Source organism: Barbatula barbatula (assembly GCF_947034865.1).
Source record: "Barbatula barbatula genome assembly, chromosome: 3".
Taxonomy (NCBI): domain Eukaryota; kingdom Metazoa; phylum Chordata; class Actinopteri; order Cypriniformes; family Nemacheilidae; genus Barbatula; species Barbatula barbatula.
Genome location: NC_136764.1, coordinates 20,242,708 through 20,264,245, shown reverse-complemented (window position 1 = coordinate 20,264,245; position 21,538 = coordinate 20,242,708). Strand labels below are relative to the sequence as shown.

General features: G+C 38.5%; 1 protein-coding gene across 2 annotated transcripts in view; it reads left to right on the top strand.

Annotated features, from left to right (window-relative positions):
- Positions 1-21,538, top strand: part of xkr4 (XK related 4) — a gene marked incomplete at both ends in the record, with an annotated part of 41,875 nt that overhangs the window by 8,585 nt on the left and 11,752 nt on the right. For both annotated transcript variants that reach the window (XM_079452692.1, XM_079452691.1), the window contains one exon: positions 16,364-16,563. In XM_079452692.1, coding sequence (XP_079308818.1) covers positions 16,364-16,563 — 200 coding nt within the window. The remainder of the gene's footprint in view (positions 1-16,363; positions 16,564-21,538) is intronic.

The window sequence follows — 21,538 nt, the reverse complement described above, 5'->3', positions numbered from 1 at the left end:
CACACGAACAAGTGATTTGAATTTGAATTTAGCATGTTATTCTTAACTGTGTCAACAATGTTAGCGTGGAAATCTGTTTTGATTTATCTTTTGTAGGAGATCTGAAATGAAAATGAATTGAGTTGAGCTAAATGAAAGAATTGAGCATGCCTCCGAGCTAGATTTTCTTCAAGACCACTGTGCATTGTATTTAGGAATTATATTTCCAAAGTGTTTATAAAAGGTGGTGGTGATCTCAGGTGTGGCTGTGGAGACAGAAGTGTCTGAAGTTTGGCTGATGTACCTGATGATCAGTTCATTGAACATAAGGATGTTGCTCTATGCCCAGCCCTCCACGGACCATCGCTCCTCATTCGATCAGTTGCTTGAAACCAAGTGAAACCTATCAGGATGCTCACTCCATTAGGCCCTCCATGCATCAGTGCTGTGTGTGTGAGAGAGAAAAAGAAAGACAGATTTAAAGATCGGCTAAACATTGTTCTGAAGGTGAGTGATTCCACCTTCATTTGGTTTTGGCTCGTCAGCTGTATTGCTGAAAAAGCATCATCTGGTCAAAGTGCTATAGCGTTTGTATTTGGACTGTCAGGAAGTAGTTTTCTCAGGAGAATGCACAGTGGCAATTTCAAAAAGCACTATGGGCCAAAGGTGACAGCGGCTGACATAATTCGATAGGAGGAAAAACTGAACTCATGCCCTCAAACCATGTAGTTACATTTACTAAAGGGTCAAGGTTTGGATGGTTAGCATGTCTCAGTTTACCACTGCCTGATATTAAAACCACACCATCTGGCTGCAAAAAACAGTTTCCTTTGTTAAGCTAGGGATGGGCTTAAGACAATTTTGTTTCCTGCAGTTTAAATATAAATACAAGACTTTGCCGTCAAACGAACAGTTAAGGTTATAAAACATACAACATTTTGCTGTACTTTGACAGTTTTAAACTGTAAATTTAACCACAGCTGCTAGTTTTTCTGTAAAATCTACAGAATTTCACTGTTAATTTTACGGACATTTTTACACTGTTGTCACTGGTGGAGAGGCGTTGTGATGTAAATGAAACAATATCTTATAAATTAATGATTAGCTTTGAAATGGTGATAGAAAGGCAAAACTTTAAGTGTAAAAAGTGTTCTAGTCTACCTGCCATACTCATAATCCGTTCTAGTAATATTCTGAATGGGTAGAAATGCTTGCGATACATTTAATGAATTAAAAGCTATACATTTAATGAACTAAAATGCTTCAGACTGCAATACCAGCATAATGTTTTACAGCAAGAAAGAATTCAGGTAATAAAGTGCAGATATCAAAACCAAAACATACAACCAGATGATTTCTGAATAAAGAATAAATGAAGGAGAACTCCGAGACATTTGCGGACGTCATATGATGAATCTGTTTCCATAGCAAAATGGATTTACACTTCTAACACTTACGTGTCACCTGCATTCATCTGTTTTGCCGAAACAAGTCTCATGCACTTGCTTTGTTAAGACAACATGCTGTTAGTTGCCCTGTACCGGGATGTAAACTATTCAGATTTATACTGTGAATATTCACAACGCTTTCTTAGGGAAAGGTTTTGTGTATGTGTGTCTGATCTGTGTTTTTGTGTGCGGTAGCAGTGATAATATTTTGGATGCGTTCTAAGAGACCGGATTTTAGAGATGCAGCTGCTAGAGGTGACATCAGTATGAAGTGTCAGTGACACAGACTCCTCGCTATAGAAACAACATCATGTCTGTCCCTAAGGAACACTATGGCATAGTAAACAAGACGCAGGGTAGGTCCCCAGTATTATAGTTCTGAATAGCACTGCTTTCACTACCACATCTCTACTTCTTGTCAATATGAGAGTAATCACTGAAGTCATGCTCATGTTATAAATCATATCAGACACAAATAAAATATTAACATTTGGAGATGTGTTTTTCATAGAAATGTGTCTTGACACGTGATGTAGTCTAGAGAGCTATATGGGAGAATGATCTAATTTGGGGGCTTGTGAGCACCAGTGTGTAGGTCTACAAGGAAAACGAATTCCTCTGAATATAACATCATCGCTTTACATAAAGAAAGTCTCTGTTGTTCTGTGACAAAATATTCTTATTTGATTCTGTATTCCGCAGCAAGGCCTTTCCAGGAAATCTCTAGAAACTTAATTTTAGTTCTATATGAAAAATATATGAAGCTACAACAGAGTAAAACTAACAACTTCAGACTTGGACTTCTGTTTACACGCGACCCAACTCCCCAAAGTCGCAGTGATCGAATTCCTCAGCTTCACTCTCTGACATTCCCACCACAGATGTTTCTATGAATGATTTGTTATTTCTAACTAACACAATTCATCTATCCAGAAAATAAGAAGTACTTTTGTATAACTCAAATCGCCAAAAGACCCTTCCATCAATGTACACAGTGAACATTTCCGTTTCAGTTGAGGCCTTTGCTCTGAAATGAAGAGCTCTTTAAATGTTTCCCACGCCTCTCCAAACTGCTCGATTTAAATGATGCCTGCTGTTCTCGTCTGGCTGCCACGGAGCCGGATTAAGGCGAGTTTCTCCCTCGAGCGGTTAAAGCATGCGGTTCATCACTGCTGATTACATAGGTCACAGCTTTGATTATTATGAGTTTCACTTCCAATCCACAGAAGATCACTTTGACCCCTCTGCAGGTCTTGATTTTACGGTTGTGTCATTGCTTCGGTATTCGAAGAAGTGCCGAAATGAAAGTATGTTAGAAGTGACTCATCTGCAACGTGTGCCGCTCTGCGTGGGTGAACTCGAAATGAGTTCAAGAAAACGTCCACGGATGCTTTTATTCATTGAGTGTTGGTTCCCACCCATCTTTTTCGGATCAACTCGCTCCTAAGAGGCGGGGAAAGACGTTTATATCGGAGCGAAAATGTTTATAATTCAGCTTGATCTCAATCTTTTGCATGGGTCGTCTTTAAGCGTTGTGCTCATTGGGCGGAAACTGTTGTCTGTAAACAATGCAAAGCCTCGATTGAGGCTTTTCCCTCAAAGCTTTTTAAGGCTTAGAGGGGATGCATGGCTTATTGGCGGCTGGGTAGGCAGGCAGCTACAAACTTGAGTGAGATGAATGCTCAGAGAGATGGGGATTAAGGAAGAAGTGTATGAGAGGAATGACAAATCACAGATTTCTCTTTTTATGCAGAAGGAACCTGTTAACGGCATGTAAATGCACAATGCGACTCGAATCAAAGGCAGACAGACCTCCGTTGTAAATTTGTTGAATTTGAACTGTGAAATAGCACCGTGCTGTGAGTATTTCAATTACTGTCATTGTTTCCTGCAAACAAATTTCTAATCTAAATTAGGCCCAATATAAATTTATGTAAAATTGATTTTAAAACAATGTGATGTTTGTTTACATCTTCTACATATAATTTCACCTAGACATGGGATTAAATGGAGAGCAAGTGGAAACTTTCTTTCTTTTCTTGGTCACTTCTCTTGAGAAAAAGACCCAGTAATCTCACAAATGTCATCATTAGAGTTTGAGATGAGATCTTAACAATGTAACAGAATGAGATTTGAGATTTTAACATAAATGTTTCTCTTCAAATTTAACCAAATCTGACTTTTTTAACCTGTACAATCTCATACTCGATGCCTCATTTGTTTCTATTTTTATTTCTTTCATTTCATTTTATGGCAATTTTAGGAAAAACATCTAAAACTACGCCCTTAATAAAGGTGCTACAAAAGGTTCCTCAAAGCAAGGCCACGGAAAAAAAATTTTGGTTCCTCAAAGAACCATTTGCTCAAAAGTTCTTATAAGAATCGTTTTCTTTACTTCATAATTTTTTTTTACTTTGAATGTTTAACGTTCTTTATGAAACTGGTCTTCTATAGCATTTTGAAGCACCTGCAAAGAGTGAATGAAACTGCATCTAATCTCCTGATCTATGAAAGAGGTGGACATCCTTTAATTTCACCTTGGTTCTTCTGCATGTACTGTATATAAATATTGTGCGTCTACCCTGTTCTGTTTGGTGACGTGGACACCAAATCTCATTGCGAGTTTCATTGCAAATCATCAAAAATCTGTATGCGTATGTGGGTCAGCGTGAAGCAATCTAATGACGTCACTTTTCACACCCTTGAATGGTGCACGTGTGTATTTGCAGCACAGCTGTAAAGCACTGACAGCGTGCTACATGTGTTTGTAGACCTGTGAGCAGGCCGAGCCGCCCCGGGCCGCCATCATTCGATAGCATGTTTTATGAATGTGAGTGTAGAGGGTGCCAAGGGCTACACGCTCTGCAGAATAAATTCTGTAAAGTAAAGAAAAGTGTTTTACTGAATGAATCTGCGCGAGATCAGTTTGAACCATCTAAAGGCCATCATGGGGATGTTCTCTCGCAGCTTTAATTTTCAAATACATTCACAACCGAACTTAATTTCATGCCCCATTAGGTTTATTTGTAACAAACAGAAGAAAGGAAGTATTGATGGTTGTCAGTAAAGGAAACCTCAGGTGTTTTTTGAAGTAGCATCTCTGAGCCACATTTATTTCTTTGTGAAAACTGACCAGAGGCAGAGCGACCCACCTCTCTCATTGCCACAGACAAAATGGATCAATAGCTCCTGATCTCACCCTCTGCTTATTGTAAAAGTATGTGGCACTTCTAGGACTCGTAGGGCCTGTTTTTGTATCCCGTTGTTTCTATGGTCAGATGAAGGAGGTGTTTTAGCTTCATAATTTCAGATTATCAGCCTCAAAAGGCCAAATTGAATATTAAATGCAATGCCAGTTTTTCCTCCCATATCTCAACCATATTTCATATTAAAGTGATAGTTGAATGTCAATTCTGTCATCATCTACTCAACCCTTTTGTCGTTTCAAACATGTATTACTTTCTTTATTCCACAGAACACCAAAGAAGATATTTTGAAGAATGTTGGTAACCAAACGGCGGTACCAATTGACTTGCATTGGTTTTGTGTCTATCCCATAGAAGTGAATGGGTAGCATTGTTGTTCAGTTACCAACATTCTTCAAAATATCTTCTTTTGTGTGTCAGAATATCTTGTGTGCACATATTGAGTTACAGCTGTCAATTGTTTTTTCGTTGTTCAGCACACAAGGCAACACTGGGACATTGTAGAGAGGCCTGGTGATAATGCCTCTGTTCTGGGCGGGACATAATTCGTTCTGATCAATACTTTCAGACAGCCCGTCTGATGTATTTCAGCACACTGGACTGTGGACAGACAGAGTGGGTGGTGCAGATTCTTTTTTTATTTGAGGGGGAGAAAATAATTAGAAAGGAAGTCTGCAGATTTTGGATCATCTATAACAAGATAAAACTATCAACAAATATGAAGGTTCATATTGGATCAATAAAGGAAGCATCATATTATCTAGCCAGCAGCCAAATCACCCTGTAGCCCAAGACTGGTTGCCCACGGGAGCTAAGCAGTGCTGAGCCTGGTCAATACCTGAATTGGAGACCTCCTCGCAAAACTAGGTTGCTGCTGGAAGAGGTGTTAGTGAGGCAAGCAGGGCTGCTCACCCTGTGGTCTGTAAGGGTCCTAATGCCCCAGTATAGTGATGGGGACACTACTGTCCTTTGGATGAGACGTCCTAGTCATACCAATATGTACCAATTGGCTTGGTAACTCTGTCTCTTCTCCACCAATAAGCTGGTGTTGGGTTGGCCTTCTGAAGCAATATGACTGCCGTTGCATCATCCAGTTGAATGCTGCGCATTGGTAGTGGTTGAGGAGATTCCCCCTTCCATGTTTTCAATCCACTGGCCCTGGAAAGAAATGATGGAACCAGATAAAGTGCTTTAATTTGGTTAGTAATCCACTAGTGTGAATAAGCCATTCAATGACATGCAATGACCAATTATTATGTCTCAATGCCATTGAGAGAGAGAGTCGCCTCAACTCTGCTGTGAAAAAAAACTGTTCCATTGGAGTCAACAATGGCAGTTCATGGAGCCTCTCAATAGTTCCCGGAACTTACTAGTAACGCATGGAGCTCAAGCTAAACAGACCAACTTTTTTTGACAACCATTTTGAACTTCCGTTGGCACAACTCTCACTCAATGGCTCTGGTTTCTCGAAAGTGCACTGTTCACAACCTGAAATTATCTAGGCTCTCCTGTAGCTCAGTGGTAAGAACATTGCGTTAACAACGTAAGGTTGTGTAAGTCGCTTTGGATAAAAGCGTCCGCCAAATGCATAAATGTAAATCTCAGGTACCGCTGTGATTCTGAGCAGTCCTAAGAATTCAGATAGGGCTTGATAAATGAAGAGCAGAATGATAAATGAATTCTGATTTGTGTTTTAGTATGACCTTCTTTCATGTGCATCTTTCTTATCGGCAGAAATACAGATGCAAGGATTAAAAAGAGGCAATAGGCAGATTTGTTATTCAGAAGCCTCGCTTCACGGAGACGGACAAAACAGCGTGATTCATTCGTTCCTGTAAGTGGAGTATTCCTAAGAGTCTCCTTTGGTTTACTTGAAGAACTATTGTTCAGCTCTCGAATGAAGGTTTATAAATGTACATTTCTTTTTCATTGCCCATCTTTGTGTTTTACAGTCGGCCGCTATTCTGTGCATTAGATACAATCTGAAAATCGTATCAGCCGCAGAGCGCTGTAGATCTGAAACACGTCTGCAGGACCAATGGAGTGTGCAACAGCAGTCTATTTGATAATGTGCTGTAGTGCAGGTGATCTGTTCACAAAAGCTGTTGACACATCGTTCATTTCATTAATCGCCTGCAGATTTATTAATGGCATCATGTGTTTGTTATTCATGGGGGAAAAGGGTGACTGAGTACACAGGGCCCTGGCATTTGAGGGGCCTTGAAGTTCCTGAAATTATATTTATTATTATTTAACAATTGTGCGCGTATACTTCCCAATAATATTGAGAAGCTTCGTCAGACATCTTTCATGCCTCACCGCGAACTGCACGATTATAGGCTGTATGAAAAAAGTGAAATGGACCCGCATCCCTGCTGAAAGCATTCTGTTATCACTCCGATTCTGTTATCACCGGGTTTTCCATTTCCCACTCACAGCAGAAGATGGATAGTCTCATCGACAGGCAGATGAAGTACAATACACTTTACAGCTGGTGCTTGCTCCGATAAAAGTAGTATTTGGGTAGTTTGTATTTAGTATTTGTGTCGTTAAGGTATTGTTTTTGTTTCTGAATTCAGATTTTTGGAAGCCTGCTTAAATGATTGAAATCGATCTCGTTGGTCTAGGTGAACACCAAATTCGCTGTTCTTGGCCTTCACAAAAAGTAGGCAGGAGACTGTGGGAGTTATTTTGGCAGACAACCCAAACATTTTTGGGAATTGAATATACAGTGCAGGATGCTAACTTCTAAAACAATCACTTAAAATCAATGTACACCGGACTATAGAGCTCATAAAAGGACAAACATATCACGCTTTTTGTTTTTATCTGCGTATTGAGGTCAACTTTGGAGATGTACGAAGTTGAGGCAGTTCTTCTGACATTTTAATTTTACCCCTAATTATATAAAACATTCAATTAAAATAATAACACTGTAAAGGTCAATTAATATGGATGTAATAAAAAGAAATGCTTGCGTATTTAGGCCTTTCTACAAATAAAATTGAAATAAGAGGGGAGCCATTGTTTCTTGACATACTAGACTCAGTTACAATCATGAAGTGGCATCATTACTACCATTTATGCAGTTAAACTGTAAATTCATGTTTACGGGGATATTGAGGTGATTTATTCATATTTAAGTATATCACAATTCATACAGAAATGAGATTCAGTGCTGTATTATAAATAACTATAACAATTTACTTAAAAGTAGCGTGGAGAGGCCCCACACATTGCCTTTGCACAGGGCCCGAGATTCTGTGCTACGCCCCTGGCCAAGTGTCTATGGGTTCATATGCTACTATATAGCAATGGTCCGTCTAGTACCAGTCAAAAGTTTAGAAATTGAAGAAGTTCTCATATATTCAGATCTTTTATTGGCAGCTTTTTCTTCATTATTTGATATTTATTCATCCATTATAGTACATCCAAAAGATTTTTTCAAATAATATATTTGTTTTCTAATTAAATAAATTGATATGATGCCACAATTATATTTTTTCTACAAAAATGATTTCAGACGTTTAAGTATGTTGTTGACTTTTTGCTTTTTAACTTAACTTTAAATGTATAAATTGTACAGAGTTAAATTTGAAAATCCCTTATTAATTGACACTGACAGAATGCTACTGTAAGCATTCACATGCAGCAATGATATCATTGTAATTTTTCTGAATGCTACATATAACTTAACATCTGTAATTGTAAATTCTTGAAAACATGTAATTATTCATTGTGTAATGAATGCAAATGTGAAAGAAAAAATATCTCTGCTTTCTTTATATCCATACAGTGCATGCAAACATGTTAATATAGTTTATGTTAAGTATGTTGAAGACACTTTAATATTTATAAATACATAAATGTTTACCTTTTCCAGTATTATTGCACTATAGGAATATTGCTTTAAGAAGGGAAGTTTGTATAGTGCATTGTGCAGACTTCTTGAAAAATGAAACTAAGTTTGAGTTTTGAAATTGACCAATACAATTTTCCCAAGAGGGAAATTAGTCTTGGATTCAAAAACACTGTCACTGTACTCCAAATCAGTATACAGAGCAATAAATAATTTCGACATAAAACTTATGAAGACCTACAAATATGATATAAATATGATATGATATAAAAATGTATTATAAAACAACATTACACTGTACAGACCCGTCAAATGAATATATAAAATGAAACCCTGCAACAAATATGTCTACCAAAATCGATTTTTTTTATATTTGGACCGTTTTATTTAGTATTTTAATATTTTCCAACTATCATACCTTCATGATGGCAACCTGTACAGTACAGCTGTTTATTGTGTGATGAATCTAATCATATTTATGGTTTTATATGCATTGTATGAAACTGTAATATTAACAGTGTGCACATTTCTAGAAATTCCTTCGATGTTCCATCATAGAGCGGTTGCCATAAACACAAGCTATGGTCCAAAGAAGTCCTTACTCACTGTCTGCATATAGCCTGAAGGCACTGGCTCTCCATGTGTCTAATGAGGGCTGCATTAAGCAGGAAGGCTGCCTACCCATCAGCCCCTGCACCGAGCTGCCTTCGGTCTCTGCAAACGTAGGGCAAAGCACCTGTCAGTCTCATTTTTCTCCCTCCCCGTTCCATTCCTCTCGCTTTCTCCCTCACTTGAGAACAGCACCACGCTAACGGCACCCTGTCATGGCTTCACACTTTTCATCTTCCCTTTGGCACGAGGATATGACATGGTACCGTGAGTCCATGACTGCTGGTGGATACATTGCTGACCGATCCGTTTAAAAAACCATGCAACCGGTTGACTCTCCAACCACTCATTTAGCTTTTTGTGCATTTTAAGCTTGTGTTAAGCAGCATGACTAGCTGCTATCTTTTTAATCTCTTAATAACAGGATATTATTGAGTCATTTTTAATACGAGCCAAATCACATTTGATCGAATTACGTCTGGGGTGTGGGCGTGTGAATGAATTCAAATGAATTGAATGTTTATTATGAATCTATTATGCCTTTAATAATTAAATTCCCATGCTATCGCGTTGGGCCTGAAGTGCATCCATCCGTACAGCCGTTGCTCATTTTCCGAGCCGGAGGAGTGTTGCTGTCATTCATGTAAATTTTTCTACCATAAAACTCTCGGTAGCTGCAGTTCTGCTTATGAGCGTCTGACTTATGCATCTGCGGTGACTGGTAAATGCGGGAAAGATGGGCAGTGTCAGGAATTTAGCACAAAGCAATATTCAGCGCCGATCTGTATTTATGATGTTGTGTGCCGGTGACCTTCTTTCCATCATCATGCAGCAAAAAGCCTGGCATAATTGTTGAATAACACGGTTCAATTGATTTGGATTGAGTTGGTCCCTCTTGGCATCTAGACAGCAGACATTCATCATTGCATAGGCTTTGGGCAGCCGTGAAAGTACATTGAATTTTGGCTTCCTGTATGCCGTCGGCCCCAGGGGCCGTGTGGAGGTTTCGATTTTCAATCTAAACTTATGTCTGCTACCATACTTGAGTTTTATCTATGGTTTAAGACATTTTATTTTGAGGGTATTTCTGTTCCAAAATCTAGTAAGATGCCTGCGGAGGCAGCATTTTAAAGAGGACTATAAAGCTATCTCGAATTCATGTACAAAGTACATAATTACTCAACATTTTTTAGGGGGGCTAAGCTAGAACTTTAGGGTGGCTAAAGCCCACCTTAAAAGGGCCTAGCAACGCCACTGCCCCGGACATGAATTTTGGCAACTATAATGTACAATGACAGATCTGCTAGATGCAGTGATCACTCCGCAGAGGTGGTACCAAAGCACAACCTACCTAAAGAAAACACTCGACATAACAGAGAGAAGTTACAGATTGCAGCTTTATTCCTAGAGTTTCATGGATCTTATGCATCCGTTGACCCTTGAATGAAACTCCAAGTTTTTAATGACACGCAATACGCTGAACGTATGCCCTCCTCTCATTCTGCAGATATCCGACTGTCTCTCTCAGTCTATGCCGTCAGTGCATGGCATCAGTCCATCCGCCATTGTGTGACAGCGCTCTGCCTACACAGTGATACTGATATTACTTTACAGTGAGTTGGTGTAGAGCAGGCATCGGTCCATGCATCGCCAGCATATTGCTGTGAATGCAATCTTTCACTTGTGTGAGCGATGATGGCTGTTAAATCACCATCACAGTTGTTTCTTTGTTTTATTTTCTATTCTATTTTTTTTCTTTTTGCTTTTCCCCTCGAGTGCCAGCAGATTGCTTTTAAACACTTGTATACAATATTGGCCGGCAATAAATCAATGAGCTGAGGAGCTTTTCTCTATAAAGAAAGTTACTCCTTCTTTTCTAGAGTTTTTTTTTGTGTGCATTGGGACTGTCATCGTATAATCCACTCTGAAACAGCTCTCTGGAGGCATGTGGAGCCCTGGTGCTTAGCAACCAGATCAAAAGAGCAGACGTGTTTCCTTGGATGGCCCGTAGATTGTCAGAGACTCAGGCATTCCCACGTGCCCGACGTTGTAAAAGCAAAGTCCTGTTCCTAACCGACTGTTCCTTCTGTTGCCATTAGCAGGTCGAGTGCTTCCAGGCGTACAAAGTCTGCCTGGAAGTGCACATCACTCAATAACATCAGCGTATAAACCCAATCAAAAAGTACGAATAACTTCAGTAAATGGAGTCCCGTAAGATTTCATTGCATGACTGACCTGTGCAGCCTATTGATTAAACTTCTTTCCTCTGAATGTCAATGAATGACGAGACTGAATAGTGATGCTAGAGTTGCGTTTGAAGAGTAAGCAGGATTTGACCGTAACAGATAACCAGATAACCATAAACCAGCCAGGAGCACTTCTAAGCTTTGAAATCGTGGCTCAAGAATGCATTGTGTTCGAATCGACTTCGCTGAAGTTTTTTTTGTTTTTGTTATTTGGTGATGTATTGGATGGGCTTCAAAAATAGCGGTTGAATTTTTAGAAGCGATAAACATTTTTTTACAAGCCCTTATGATGTTTTGCGTTACAAAATAACACTATGAATAAAAAAATTTTATTTACAGCTGTGAAGAATAATCCATCCTGTGTAAACCTTAAAGGCAATTTTCTAGATTCACAGCTGTTGAATCTAATCTAATCTAAAATATACCTGGTGTGTCACACGTGTCTAGCACGAGTCTATGGCACCTCAATTGCAAGGGTGTCATTTTCAGATTTATCCACTCTGGCACCCGGTTTCAAAAATAGCGCTTTCAAGCTCCCAAAACGCTGTATATTTCTGGATGAAACACAGTTACAATACACAATTTTTACATATACAGATAAATGCGTCTCCGTGTGGACGGGCTCTGAACCTGCACGGGCAAAAGTTTGACAGCTTTGAAAAGAATTGAAACAACTTTTTAAATATAATCTAAATTTAGAGAAAATTGCCTTTAAGGTTTAAAGGGCTGTAGCGGGCCCTCTTTAAGAAGAAACAGGTGTATAATGCTCTCCATTGGCTTACCGCTGTCATGACGTTGTTAAGAATACATGAAGGCAAAAGGAAATTCTAAGCTTTACATAGATACCCAACTCAAAGAACGATATGCGATTTTACTCCATCCACTCACAAAAAAAGTTTTGATATGTTTATGCTTTGAAATGGATAAAATGACCCATAATGCTTAATTATTTGTTGATTGTTCAGCACCCGCCATTGAAAGTGAGAAGGCAGGAATGGAACTGGTGATGTTTATGGTTGTGTTATGTGGCTGGTGCAGTTAGCTCAAGAAACATGATGCAACATTTGACAACAACAGTACAAATGATTCTATGCACTCTCTCAGGGATGTTTTCCACCAACTGATTGGCAGGTTAGGGAAACACGAAGCGATGCGCTGTGCCGAGGGACGATGCACTTGTGTGTGTGTGATGGCCAGTAGCGGCGATGGTTGGGAAGTTTAAATGAGACATTGATGAAGAGGAGAGCGCTAGCCTGAAGTGAAGAAGAGAAATGGAGGAAGTGTCTTGTCTAAGGAAGACCTGAGATCAGTCTGTTCAAGACAACAGCTACAAACCTGTCGACAAGTATACGGTTCATGAAGTGTGATGTCATTCATACAAAAAATTTATATTGAAATATATTGACAATTTCGAAAAGAATCCTATTATCATCATCTGTCTGATCTCATTCTGAATGGGAATTGGTTAGATAGCCGGCCTTCGGCAGCAATGTGATGCAGTGGCCAGTCAGACTTCTTGGACCGATGGTTTTAGATGGACAGTGAATGAAAGAGATACATATTGCCGAGGTAGAAACAGAGACGGCTTGTGTCTTATCTGAAATCCAAACCATACGAGAGGCCTTTCTCCGCGTGGCCTTTAGGGTAAGTGGAAGAAATGTCAGGAGACGATGCATTTTCGAGCAGACCTCTTCTGAAGCCCACTTATCTGACAAAGAAGCTGGACAGACGCCCAATCTTAAGGTCAGCCAGAAGATCACACCGCGACCCTACTGCTCTGTGCGAGAGGACTGCGGTAATTTTGTCATAGTGCTTTTCCTCTGAATCAGTCAATGCTGTTGTGGAACATGAAAACATTTCCAGTTAACTCTGACGATTGCTGCTTTGTTTCATAGATTTTTCCTTTATGGAAATATTGAGGATGATGAATAGAGTGTTAACCCGTGCTCTCAGGTTTTATACGAGAGCTCTATCATGTTTACAGCAGAGCAGTGCCTGTTATCTGTTGAGAATCTCTGTGAATTACTAAACTAGGCCTGCACTGCCAAGGCAAGATCGTATCACGACAGAGGCCAGGATTCACATAGCCTGAATATCCAGTCTGACACGTCTAGAACACTTTTCTCATGCTCGTCGGCATGCTGAAATAAACAGGATTACATAAAGAGTTTCTTTGAAACCTTGGCAATCCCAGTTGTTGTTGTCTGTGTGTATGGTAATCGGGAAGTGTATAAAACAAATGTGAACTAAAACATTCATTATACAAACATACACTAACACTAATACTGAATTTGGGGTTAAATTAAAAATACAGGTAAAACAGCAGTAAACACATCAATATGGAAAATACCCACAGTACATATTAAAGGAATAGTTCACCTTCAAAAGGAAAATTCTGTCATCATTTCCTCACCCTGTTGTCATTTTACATTTACAGAATTTCTATTTTAAATGTGAACGATTCCTTTAAATCAATATTAAACTGTATTATACAATATTAAACTGTATTATAGTATAAAACTTTGATCTGTTTTTAGTTGTGTGTCTGTTTATATTCAATAAGCAGGTTGGCATTAAGCATGGATACCTCAAGTTGTCTTATTCTGATATGAATACAATGCTACCTCTTAGCATTACTTTCTTTTGTCAACAGTCAATGATCCCCTATCCTTCACTTGTAAATTAATTGAAGTTGGCAAGTATTGTACTATGATCATTTGTATGCAAAGAATGGTTTTAAAGTTTATACTGTAGCAGAGAGATTCTGGCAGACAGTGTGGGCGGCAGCCGCTCTCATAGAAATCAATGAGAAAACATAATGTAAATGAGACCATATCCCCATAAGCTTTTGTACACATTGTTTAATATTTCTTTATAGTTGATCCTCGTAGTAAAAAAATTGCAGATGGTTTTGTGGGTTTTGGGAAAGCCTCTTGTTAAGAGAGGGCATTTAAATTCTGTTAATGAATCTCAGGGGTCAGAGAATAAGTGTGTTTAAATGAAAGTGTGTGTCTGATTTAGGGGCGGGGGGCAAACTTTGCAATGGGGAGCAATGCAGGGACAGGTCGCTCAGTTGGCAAAGTCACTGTGCTGGAAGCAGATGATTTTAGCTGCTTTTCAAGAACAGCGCGTCACACTAACGCCAGATTCACAGTCGCAGGACCCTAAGAAAGCAGAAACTTTAACAAAGGGCTGATGTGGTACATTCTCCTCCGATCCATTATGATTAGCAGATGACACATGGCTCTTTGTTGAGCAATTGCTTATCAACGTCTTGTGACAGGCTGTCATTCTCACTCCCATCCTACTTTTGAGAAAGCTTTGATTTGTTGTTATTATGTTTTATGATGATGAAAAATACATACTGGTTATCTGGTTTTGCAAATAATCTTTTCATATAGTAGCTCATTTATATATATATATATATATATATATATATATATATATATATATATATATATATATATATATATATATATATATATATATATACTCAACTCATCAAAAGTTTTGGATTACATCCTTGATTCTTTTGTTTTCCACATTTAAGAATAAAAGTAAACCCGGAATGGTCACAAATTGTATCTGTGGGATTTATGTTCTGACTTATCATCTGGCTTCTTGAGGTCTCAACCTGGGAAGCTTTTTAAACAGTATTGAAAGAATTTCCATATTTCGCTGCTTTCCTTCTGAAACTTTGTATCTCCGTATTTCATGATTTTTTGTTGTTGGCATGAATCATTATTTGTCACACTTTATGTTTGTCACATGGTATTGCAAATATCTATGTAACCAATAGAAAATATTAAAAAGTGATTGTCAACTTTAAAAACACAGTATGCAATCATTATACAGTGGGTTTTTTTTTCATTTCCTGAAAATCAGTAGATTTAGACATCCGTGGTACAGGAACAGACGGTATGATGGGCTCTTATTGGTTGTTATTTATAAATTATTTGGTCCATGTCATCCGTTTCAATATAATTGTTTTAAGATAAAAATGTATTTTTGTCAAATAAGAAATTACTGGGGTGAATTTTTAAGCAATATCGCACAAACCAAGGTGGCGCGGGAAGAAGTTTTGGGTTGGGGATGCTTTCTGTGTGCGTGTTATGTGGTGTACCACGTTAGATTAAGAAACAATAAAATACGTCAATGGCGAAAATAAAAACAATTTAAACAGCACACAATTTAAACACACGATCCTAATACAATGAACCAGTCGGCTGAAAGTAAACAAAACATTTAGATTAAAGTGTTATTGAGCTGTTGTTTACATACATACAAAAATAATAGAGAAAACCCCTACCTTGAAAAACACCAAAGGTGGATTTGCGCTAGAGTAGAGCGGACAAATTCTTGCATTATGGTGTGAATGTTTATATTGTCCAAAATGTCTCAATGAACATGTTGCAATGGCAAATGTGTAAGCTGTCTCTGGGAAATGTTCTGCTCAAATCATCCAACATCCTCTGCCGCAAATGCATGGCCGCTACATCAATGTTATTAGGCGGCAGCAATCATTGCGCCCTTCACAGCTTTCAAAAGAATGTCTTTTCTCCACGCAGCAGTTTTCATCTGCATTATCTTTTGAGAGTTCATTTTCTTACAGAGGTTCACGTCTGATTCTGCGCCAGCGTACAATACGTGTGCGCCAGTTAAGATTCAAGTCGATGAATTATGACTGGCTATTCTCGTTTGGAGCAATGAAACATCTATTGTTTATTACAAAAATGGTAAATCAGAATGCAAAATGAATGCATGTGTATGTGCCAAGGCATGTCCTGTTTCTTTACACAACAACATCGCCATCCACTTACTTGACTGGCATACTGCATACTACAGTGTTTTTATCCGTTTCTTGGATCCGTTTTGACAACGCCGTCATGTGTTAAACTTTTCAAAGACGCAAAGGACAAGCTTTTCAGTTTCTCATTGTGTAAACGTGGCCTTAGTCCTGTAACAGACAGTTCAACAAGATTTAATTACAAATAGCTTTGTTTGTGTCTTCTCAAGGTACTTCAACACCCTCTACCTGGGCATCAGGAGTAGGCAGAGCGGAGAAAATTACCGCTGGAGATTTTACTGGAGGATGGTGTACGAGTATGCCGACGTCAGCATGCTCCACCTGCTGGCTACGTTCCTGGAGAGCGCCCCTCAACTTGTGCTCCAACTCTGTATCATCATACAGACCCACAAGCTCCAGGCCGTACAAGGTAACACAAGCACACATGCCATCACTCTAATGAAGGAAAAATGTGGTCAAACTGTAGCAGGTGTTGCTTGATGGATGCTGTACTATCTGCTGATTTTAGGGACCAGTTAATGGTCTCAATCAGATTAAATTGCTGATATTAGCAGGTTTACGCTGATTTGACTGGCCTGACCAAGCTTTTACAAAAAAACAGGTTGACCCTATAATCTTTTTTTAATACTTTTTACCATACCATAGATGTTCTTTGGATGCATATGGTAAGCATACAAATTGATGGTATACATCAAAGCACCATGATTTGACCCTCTGATACTTGCATCACAGTTTTGGGCTGTAGTGGTTGAACAGGTTCCACTGTGTTGTGAAGAGAGAACTCCCAGGTTTACTGTCATTCTTCACTTTACTCATCTTGTTTAAATAACAGAGGTGAAGACAGAGAGCGAGAGAGTGAGAAGCCCAGCCGACACTAAACAATAAAGACTGGTGTATGGGAAAGAGGCAGAGTGCTTTTTCTACACGACTGCCAAATGTGAGCCTTCCAAACTAATGTGTTTTTATGTCTGTATTTTTGTAGATTCACACCGTTTTTAGGGACCATGAAGTGCAGATACAGTAAATTTGACTGGAGTGATATACTGTAGCCTTTAAAGTGGCACATTATGGCAGTTTAATAATGAACTCAACAAAACAAAGTTGGGTAACACTTCAGTATAGGGACCGATTCTCACTATTAACTAGTTGCTTATTATCTTGGCGATTATTAGCATATTAGTATGTATAAAGCATGTATTCATGACCATATTCTAAATCCCTACCCAATACCTAAACCTAACAACTACCTTAATAACTATAAATATGCTGCAAGTTACGTGTTTATTGAAGCAAAAGTGGTAGTAAATGGTTTGATAATAGCGAGAATTGGACCTTAAAATATAGTGTGACCCAAAGTTGTTTTTAGACCCTGTGCGTCTGGGTTTGTAGTGTCAAATCTTTAAAAGATAATATTCGACTGAGATTTATAAGAGCAGAACTGATTTTTCTGCATTATTTTGAAATATTATCAGCATTGACTGCTTTTAGACAAAGAAAATTACACACACACATACAATTTCAGAGCATTTGAGTCCAAAGAAAGAACTTCATTGTGGTCACAATTTGCCTAGAAATTATAGAAATGTACTCTTTGCTTTTTATGAAGTAATTTCCTGATCCTGGCGATTCTAGGTTTTGGTGTGAAGTGCTTTAATTTTGCTAGAGGTAACGTAAACAACTAGTTAACAGTGGGATGAGGGGTGAACGCAGACAAAACGTTTTACAGTGGATGAGAAAGGGTCTTGTTTTGCTCCCACATCATATTATGTAAGCTGCATTTATAACAAATAATGGCAAAGATGCGGATGTCACCTTGTACTCTGCTTATGACGTTCAATCCACTCTGTGCTGCTATAAACTGAAAAATGCGCTAAATAACGTAGCCTTCCACCATTTCATAATAAAAGTTTTAAAGGGGACTATAAAGTTATCTCGAATACTTGTATAGACTTGTACTTACAATATTTTAGGGGGGCTAAGCTAGAACTTTAGGGGGGCTTTAGCTAAAAGGACCTAGCAACGCCACTGCCTGGGATGCTTTATCAAACAGTATTGAAGACGTTTCCATCCAAGTTTTCATTTCAGGTTTTTTTTAAATAAAGTTTTTTGTTTTCAAAAAACAAAATGTAAAAAAAACAAAATGTATTGTCCACTCAAATAATTTCAAACATTACCCCTTCAAAAGAAAATTATTTTTGTTCATTTAACGTTTCAGTGAAGTAACCCTAAACTTTTAAACACTAGCCTTATGTTCTCAGTGCTACATAGAATTTATGTGTAAAGGGTACATTCATGGAGCACTTTAAAACCTTCAGCTTGACATTGTCATGACCTTTCAGTCAGTCCCCATTGACCAATACTCATAAAACGCGAAACTAAGGCTGTTTAACATCCACTCTTCACTCCCTTTCTATACGTTTGGCAAGTCATGTTGTCAGAGCTGTTTATAAATGGCTATTGTGTTGATTTGTGATTTTATGGATTGCAGAGCCCTGCCTAGCAGTTAAGCCTTCAGTGCCTTTATGTGCTGTCCTCTGTTCTTCATAATCTTCCATAAACAAAAGTGCACTGTCAAAATTCTCCCAGATCAAGGCTGAGAAATGATTTATGAAAGCAGGGGTCCTGAGCTCCTAATGCAACAGAGTCGCAAACGCACTCTTTTTTTCAGACAAAGGATCTAAGTGTTTGTTCTGTGAGATTTTGCGAGTGGGGACTGGAGGCAGTTTCGCTGGTGGTGTTTGGTAGAGACGAGCGGAGAACCCTCTGATGGTTAGACTTCTTTCATCCGTTGCTTTCCTTTGAGATTTAACGCTCTTGCAAGTCAAAAACAACATGAGCAAAGTGCTAAATTCTATCACAGCTGTGCAGTCATATTTCAATAGCTCGATGTCTTTTGTGTGGAATGAACAACTTGGTTAGCATTTGGAAATGTACAGCGGTTGGAAATGTTGGACACATTTGATTTGTATTTCTCTACTCAGGCTGTCCGTTGCTTTCGTTTACACACATGCAAACACACACTACTCGATTTTACCAGTAACTGTCGCATTAAGGGAAGCTGTCACTCGGTGAGACCTCATCTCTGATCCGAACTTTCCCTAACATACTCTCTCTTTGGAGTCATGCCAGAAGGAAGATCTTTCACAGCAACACTCTTCCAGCTCATATATATAGACCACTTTGCAGCCTGTGACCATTTCCTTCAACTGAGAGGTTTTCCGCAGTTTGCCAATATAAACTTGTTTCTTGTTATATCATTGCGTTATAGATACAAATTATGAGAGTATTCCAAACGTTCATTTAATCAGCATTTGTAGATGTGTTGTGGCAGTGTATGTTGAATTTCAACAAAATCAAACCTCAGGAGAGACAAAAAGTCATCCAACAGCAATGAGAAAGACTGACAGCATGACAAGACACATGACAACTGTGATCAAAATTCAGGTTATCACACAAACAATTATCGTTGAACTTTTCCTAAATACATGTACAAATATTACTGCTGTATCTTGCTTAAAATTGAGTTTTTATTTTCTGCAAATGAATGCAAATAGAAACAATATTTTTATTTGAAATTTGGGAGAAATATTATTAGAAGTTCACAGAATGAAACTAATATAAGTTATTAGAATAAAAAATTATAGTTTTACCTAAACGCACACCTATAAATAGTACATTTTGAAAAACAGAAAAAATTATCAAATGGTCTCTAATTTTTTTTTCCTTTTGTGTTGACAGAAGTATTTTGAAACAGAAAGCTGGGGCATACTGCAGGCCAATAAAAATGTATATCATTTATTCACAACGCTGACCGTTTAGAATGTGAATTGAACACACTTTCGCTGTGTTTTTAACATTGACCTTGGTTTAAAAAAGATTCTGGTCAAATCTTTATACTTTAATTCATCTCCGTAAGGAATGCTTCACTAAATTGTGACATTTCTGTGAATTTTTACTCACCTAAATGTCATTCCAAACCTTTATATAGTGATTTATTTATTTTGAGAATGTTTAAACAATTTAATAACAAAGAAAATACATAATTTCACTCATTTCAACAGAACAAAGAACTAAAAAAAACGGGTTTATTTAAATTAGAACGGTTTTAGCACGTGACTTTAGGATTAGGGTTGTCTATATAAAATCTATACTGGATATTGGCCTGTTGCTAAAGCTTGTTTTGCAACAGTCCATATACTGTAAGTAGCATTTTATACTCCATGTCTTCTGAAGCCATACAATAGCTTTGGTTGTAAAATGTTGCTTTTGTGTTACATGCATACACAATAACAGAATTTTTGTATATTTAGAATATTGTAATTTTTCAGGCTTGTGATAAGTTATTATTTTGACATTTCTTCATGAGGAAGCCGATGAAGACGATACTGCAGCGATGCTGTGGTTTGCATAACCCTGCTGCTACAACACTCCCTACAAACACACAACACACTCACACACACATTCTGCGTGTGCCCTCCTCCCCTCTCTAAATTACTGCAGCCTTCACGAGCGGAAGCAGCGGGGAGCATTACATCACCGCTCTCGCAGCCGCGCTGGACCGCGGCTGGTTCCCGTGGCGACCGTCTCTTCAGGATGCGCTGCACGTGCACATGATACGAGGGAGGATGGAATACGTGCACCATTACTTTCGTAGAGAGCAGCGGAGCCAATCCGCAGGCCAAATAGCCCACAGAATAAGAATTACAGCCTCTGCCAGTTAATTACTTCTCTTTGCAAAGCAGTCATTACACCCCCTCAGCTCACTTCAACTCCTAATGGGCCAGATTTAATCTAAGTGGGTTAAACATGTAAATAAGCCGTTGACAATACGATACAAACTCGCATTGTACACAAACGCTACATGAATCACATTTAAAGTGATAGTTCACCCCAAAAATGAAAATTCTGTCATCATTCACTCACCCTCTTGTCATTTCAAACTGTCTTCCACAGAACACAAAAGAAGATATTTTGAAGAATATCGGTAACCAAACAATGGCTGTTCCATTCACTTCTATTGTACGGACACTGAACCAATGCAAGTCAATGGGTACCGCCGATATTCGGTTACCAACATTCCTCAAAATATCTTCTTTTGTGTTCCGTATAATACTAAACGAAACTTCAAACAAAGTCCAAAATATCCGAATTCACTTTTGAGAATTCACAGAATCTTACCAACCTCCAGCATTTAAGAAATTTAGAAAGCTAAAGCTGATTTAAGTAGGCAAAAAATACATTAATATTCGGTTGCGACCAGTCTGAGATTTGATCCAGTTCATTACTATTTTCAGTGCAATATGCATCAGACCTCTGTTGTAAAAACCATCGACTACTCCTCCGCCCTTTCAGTTCTGTTGTTGTATAGTTCATCACATGTGGAT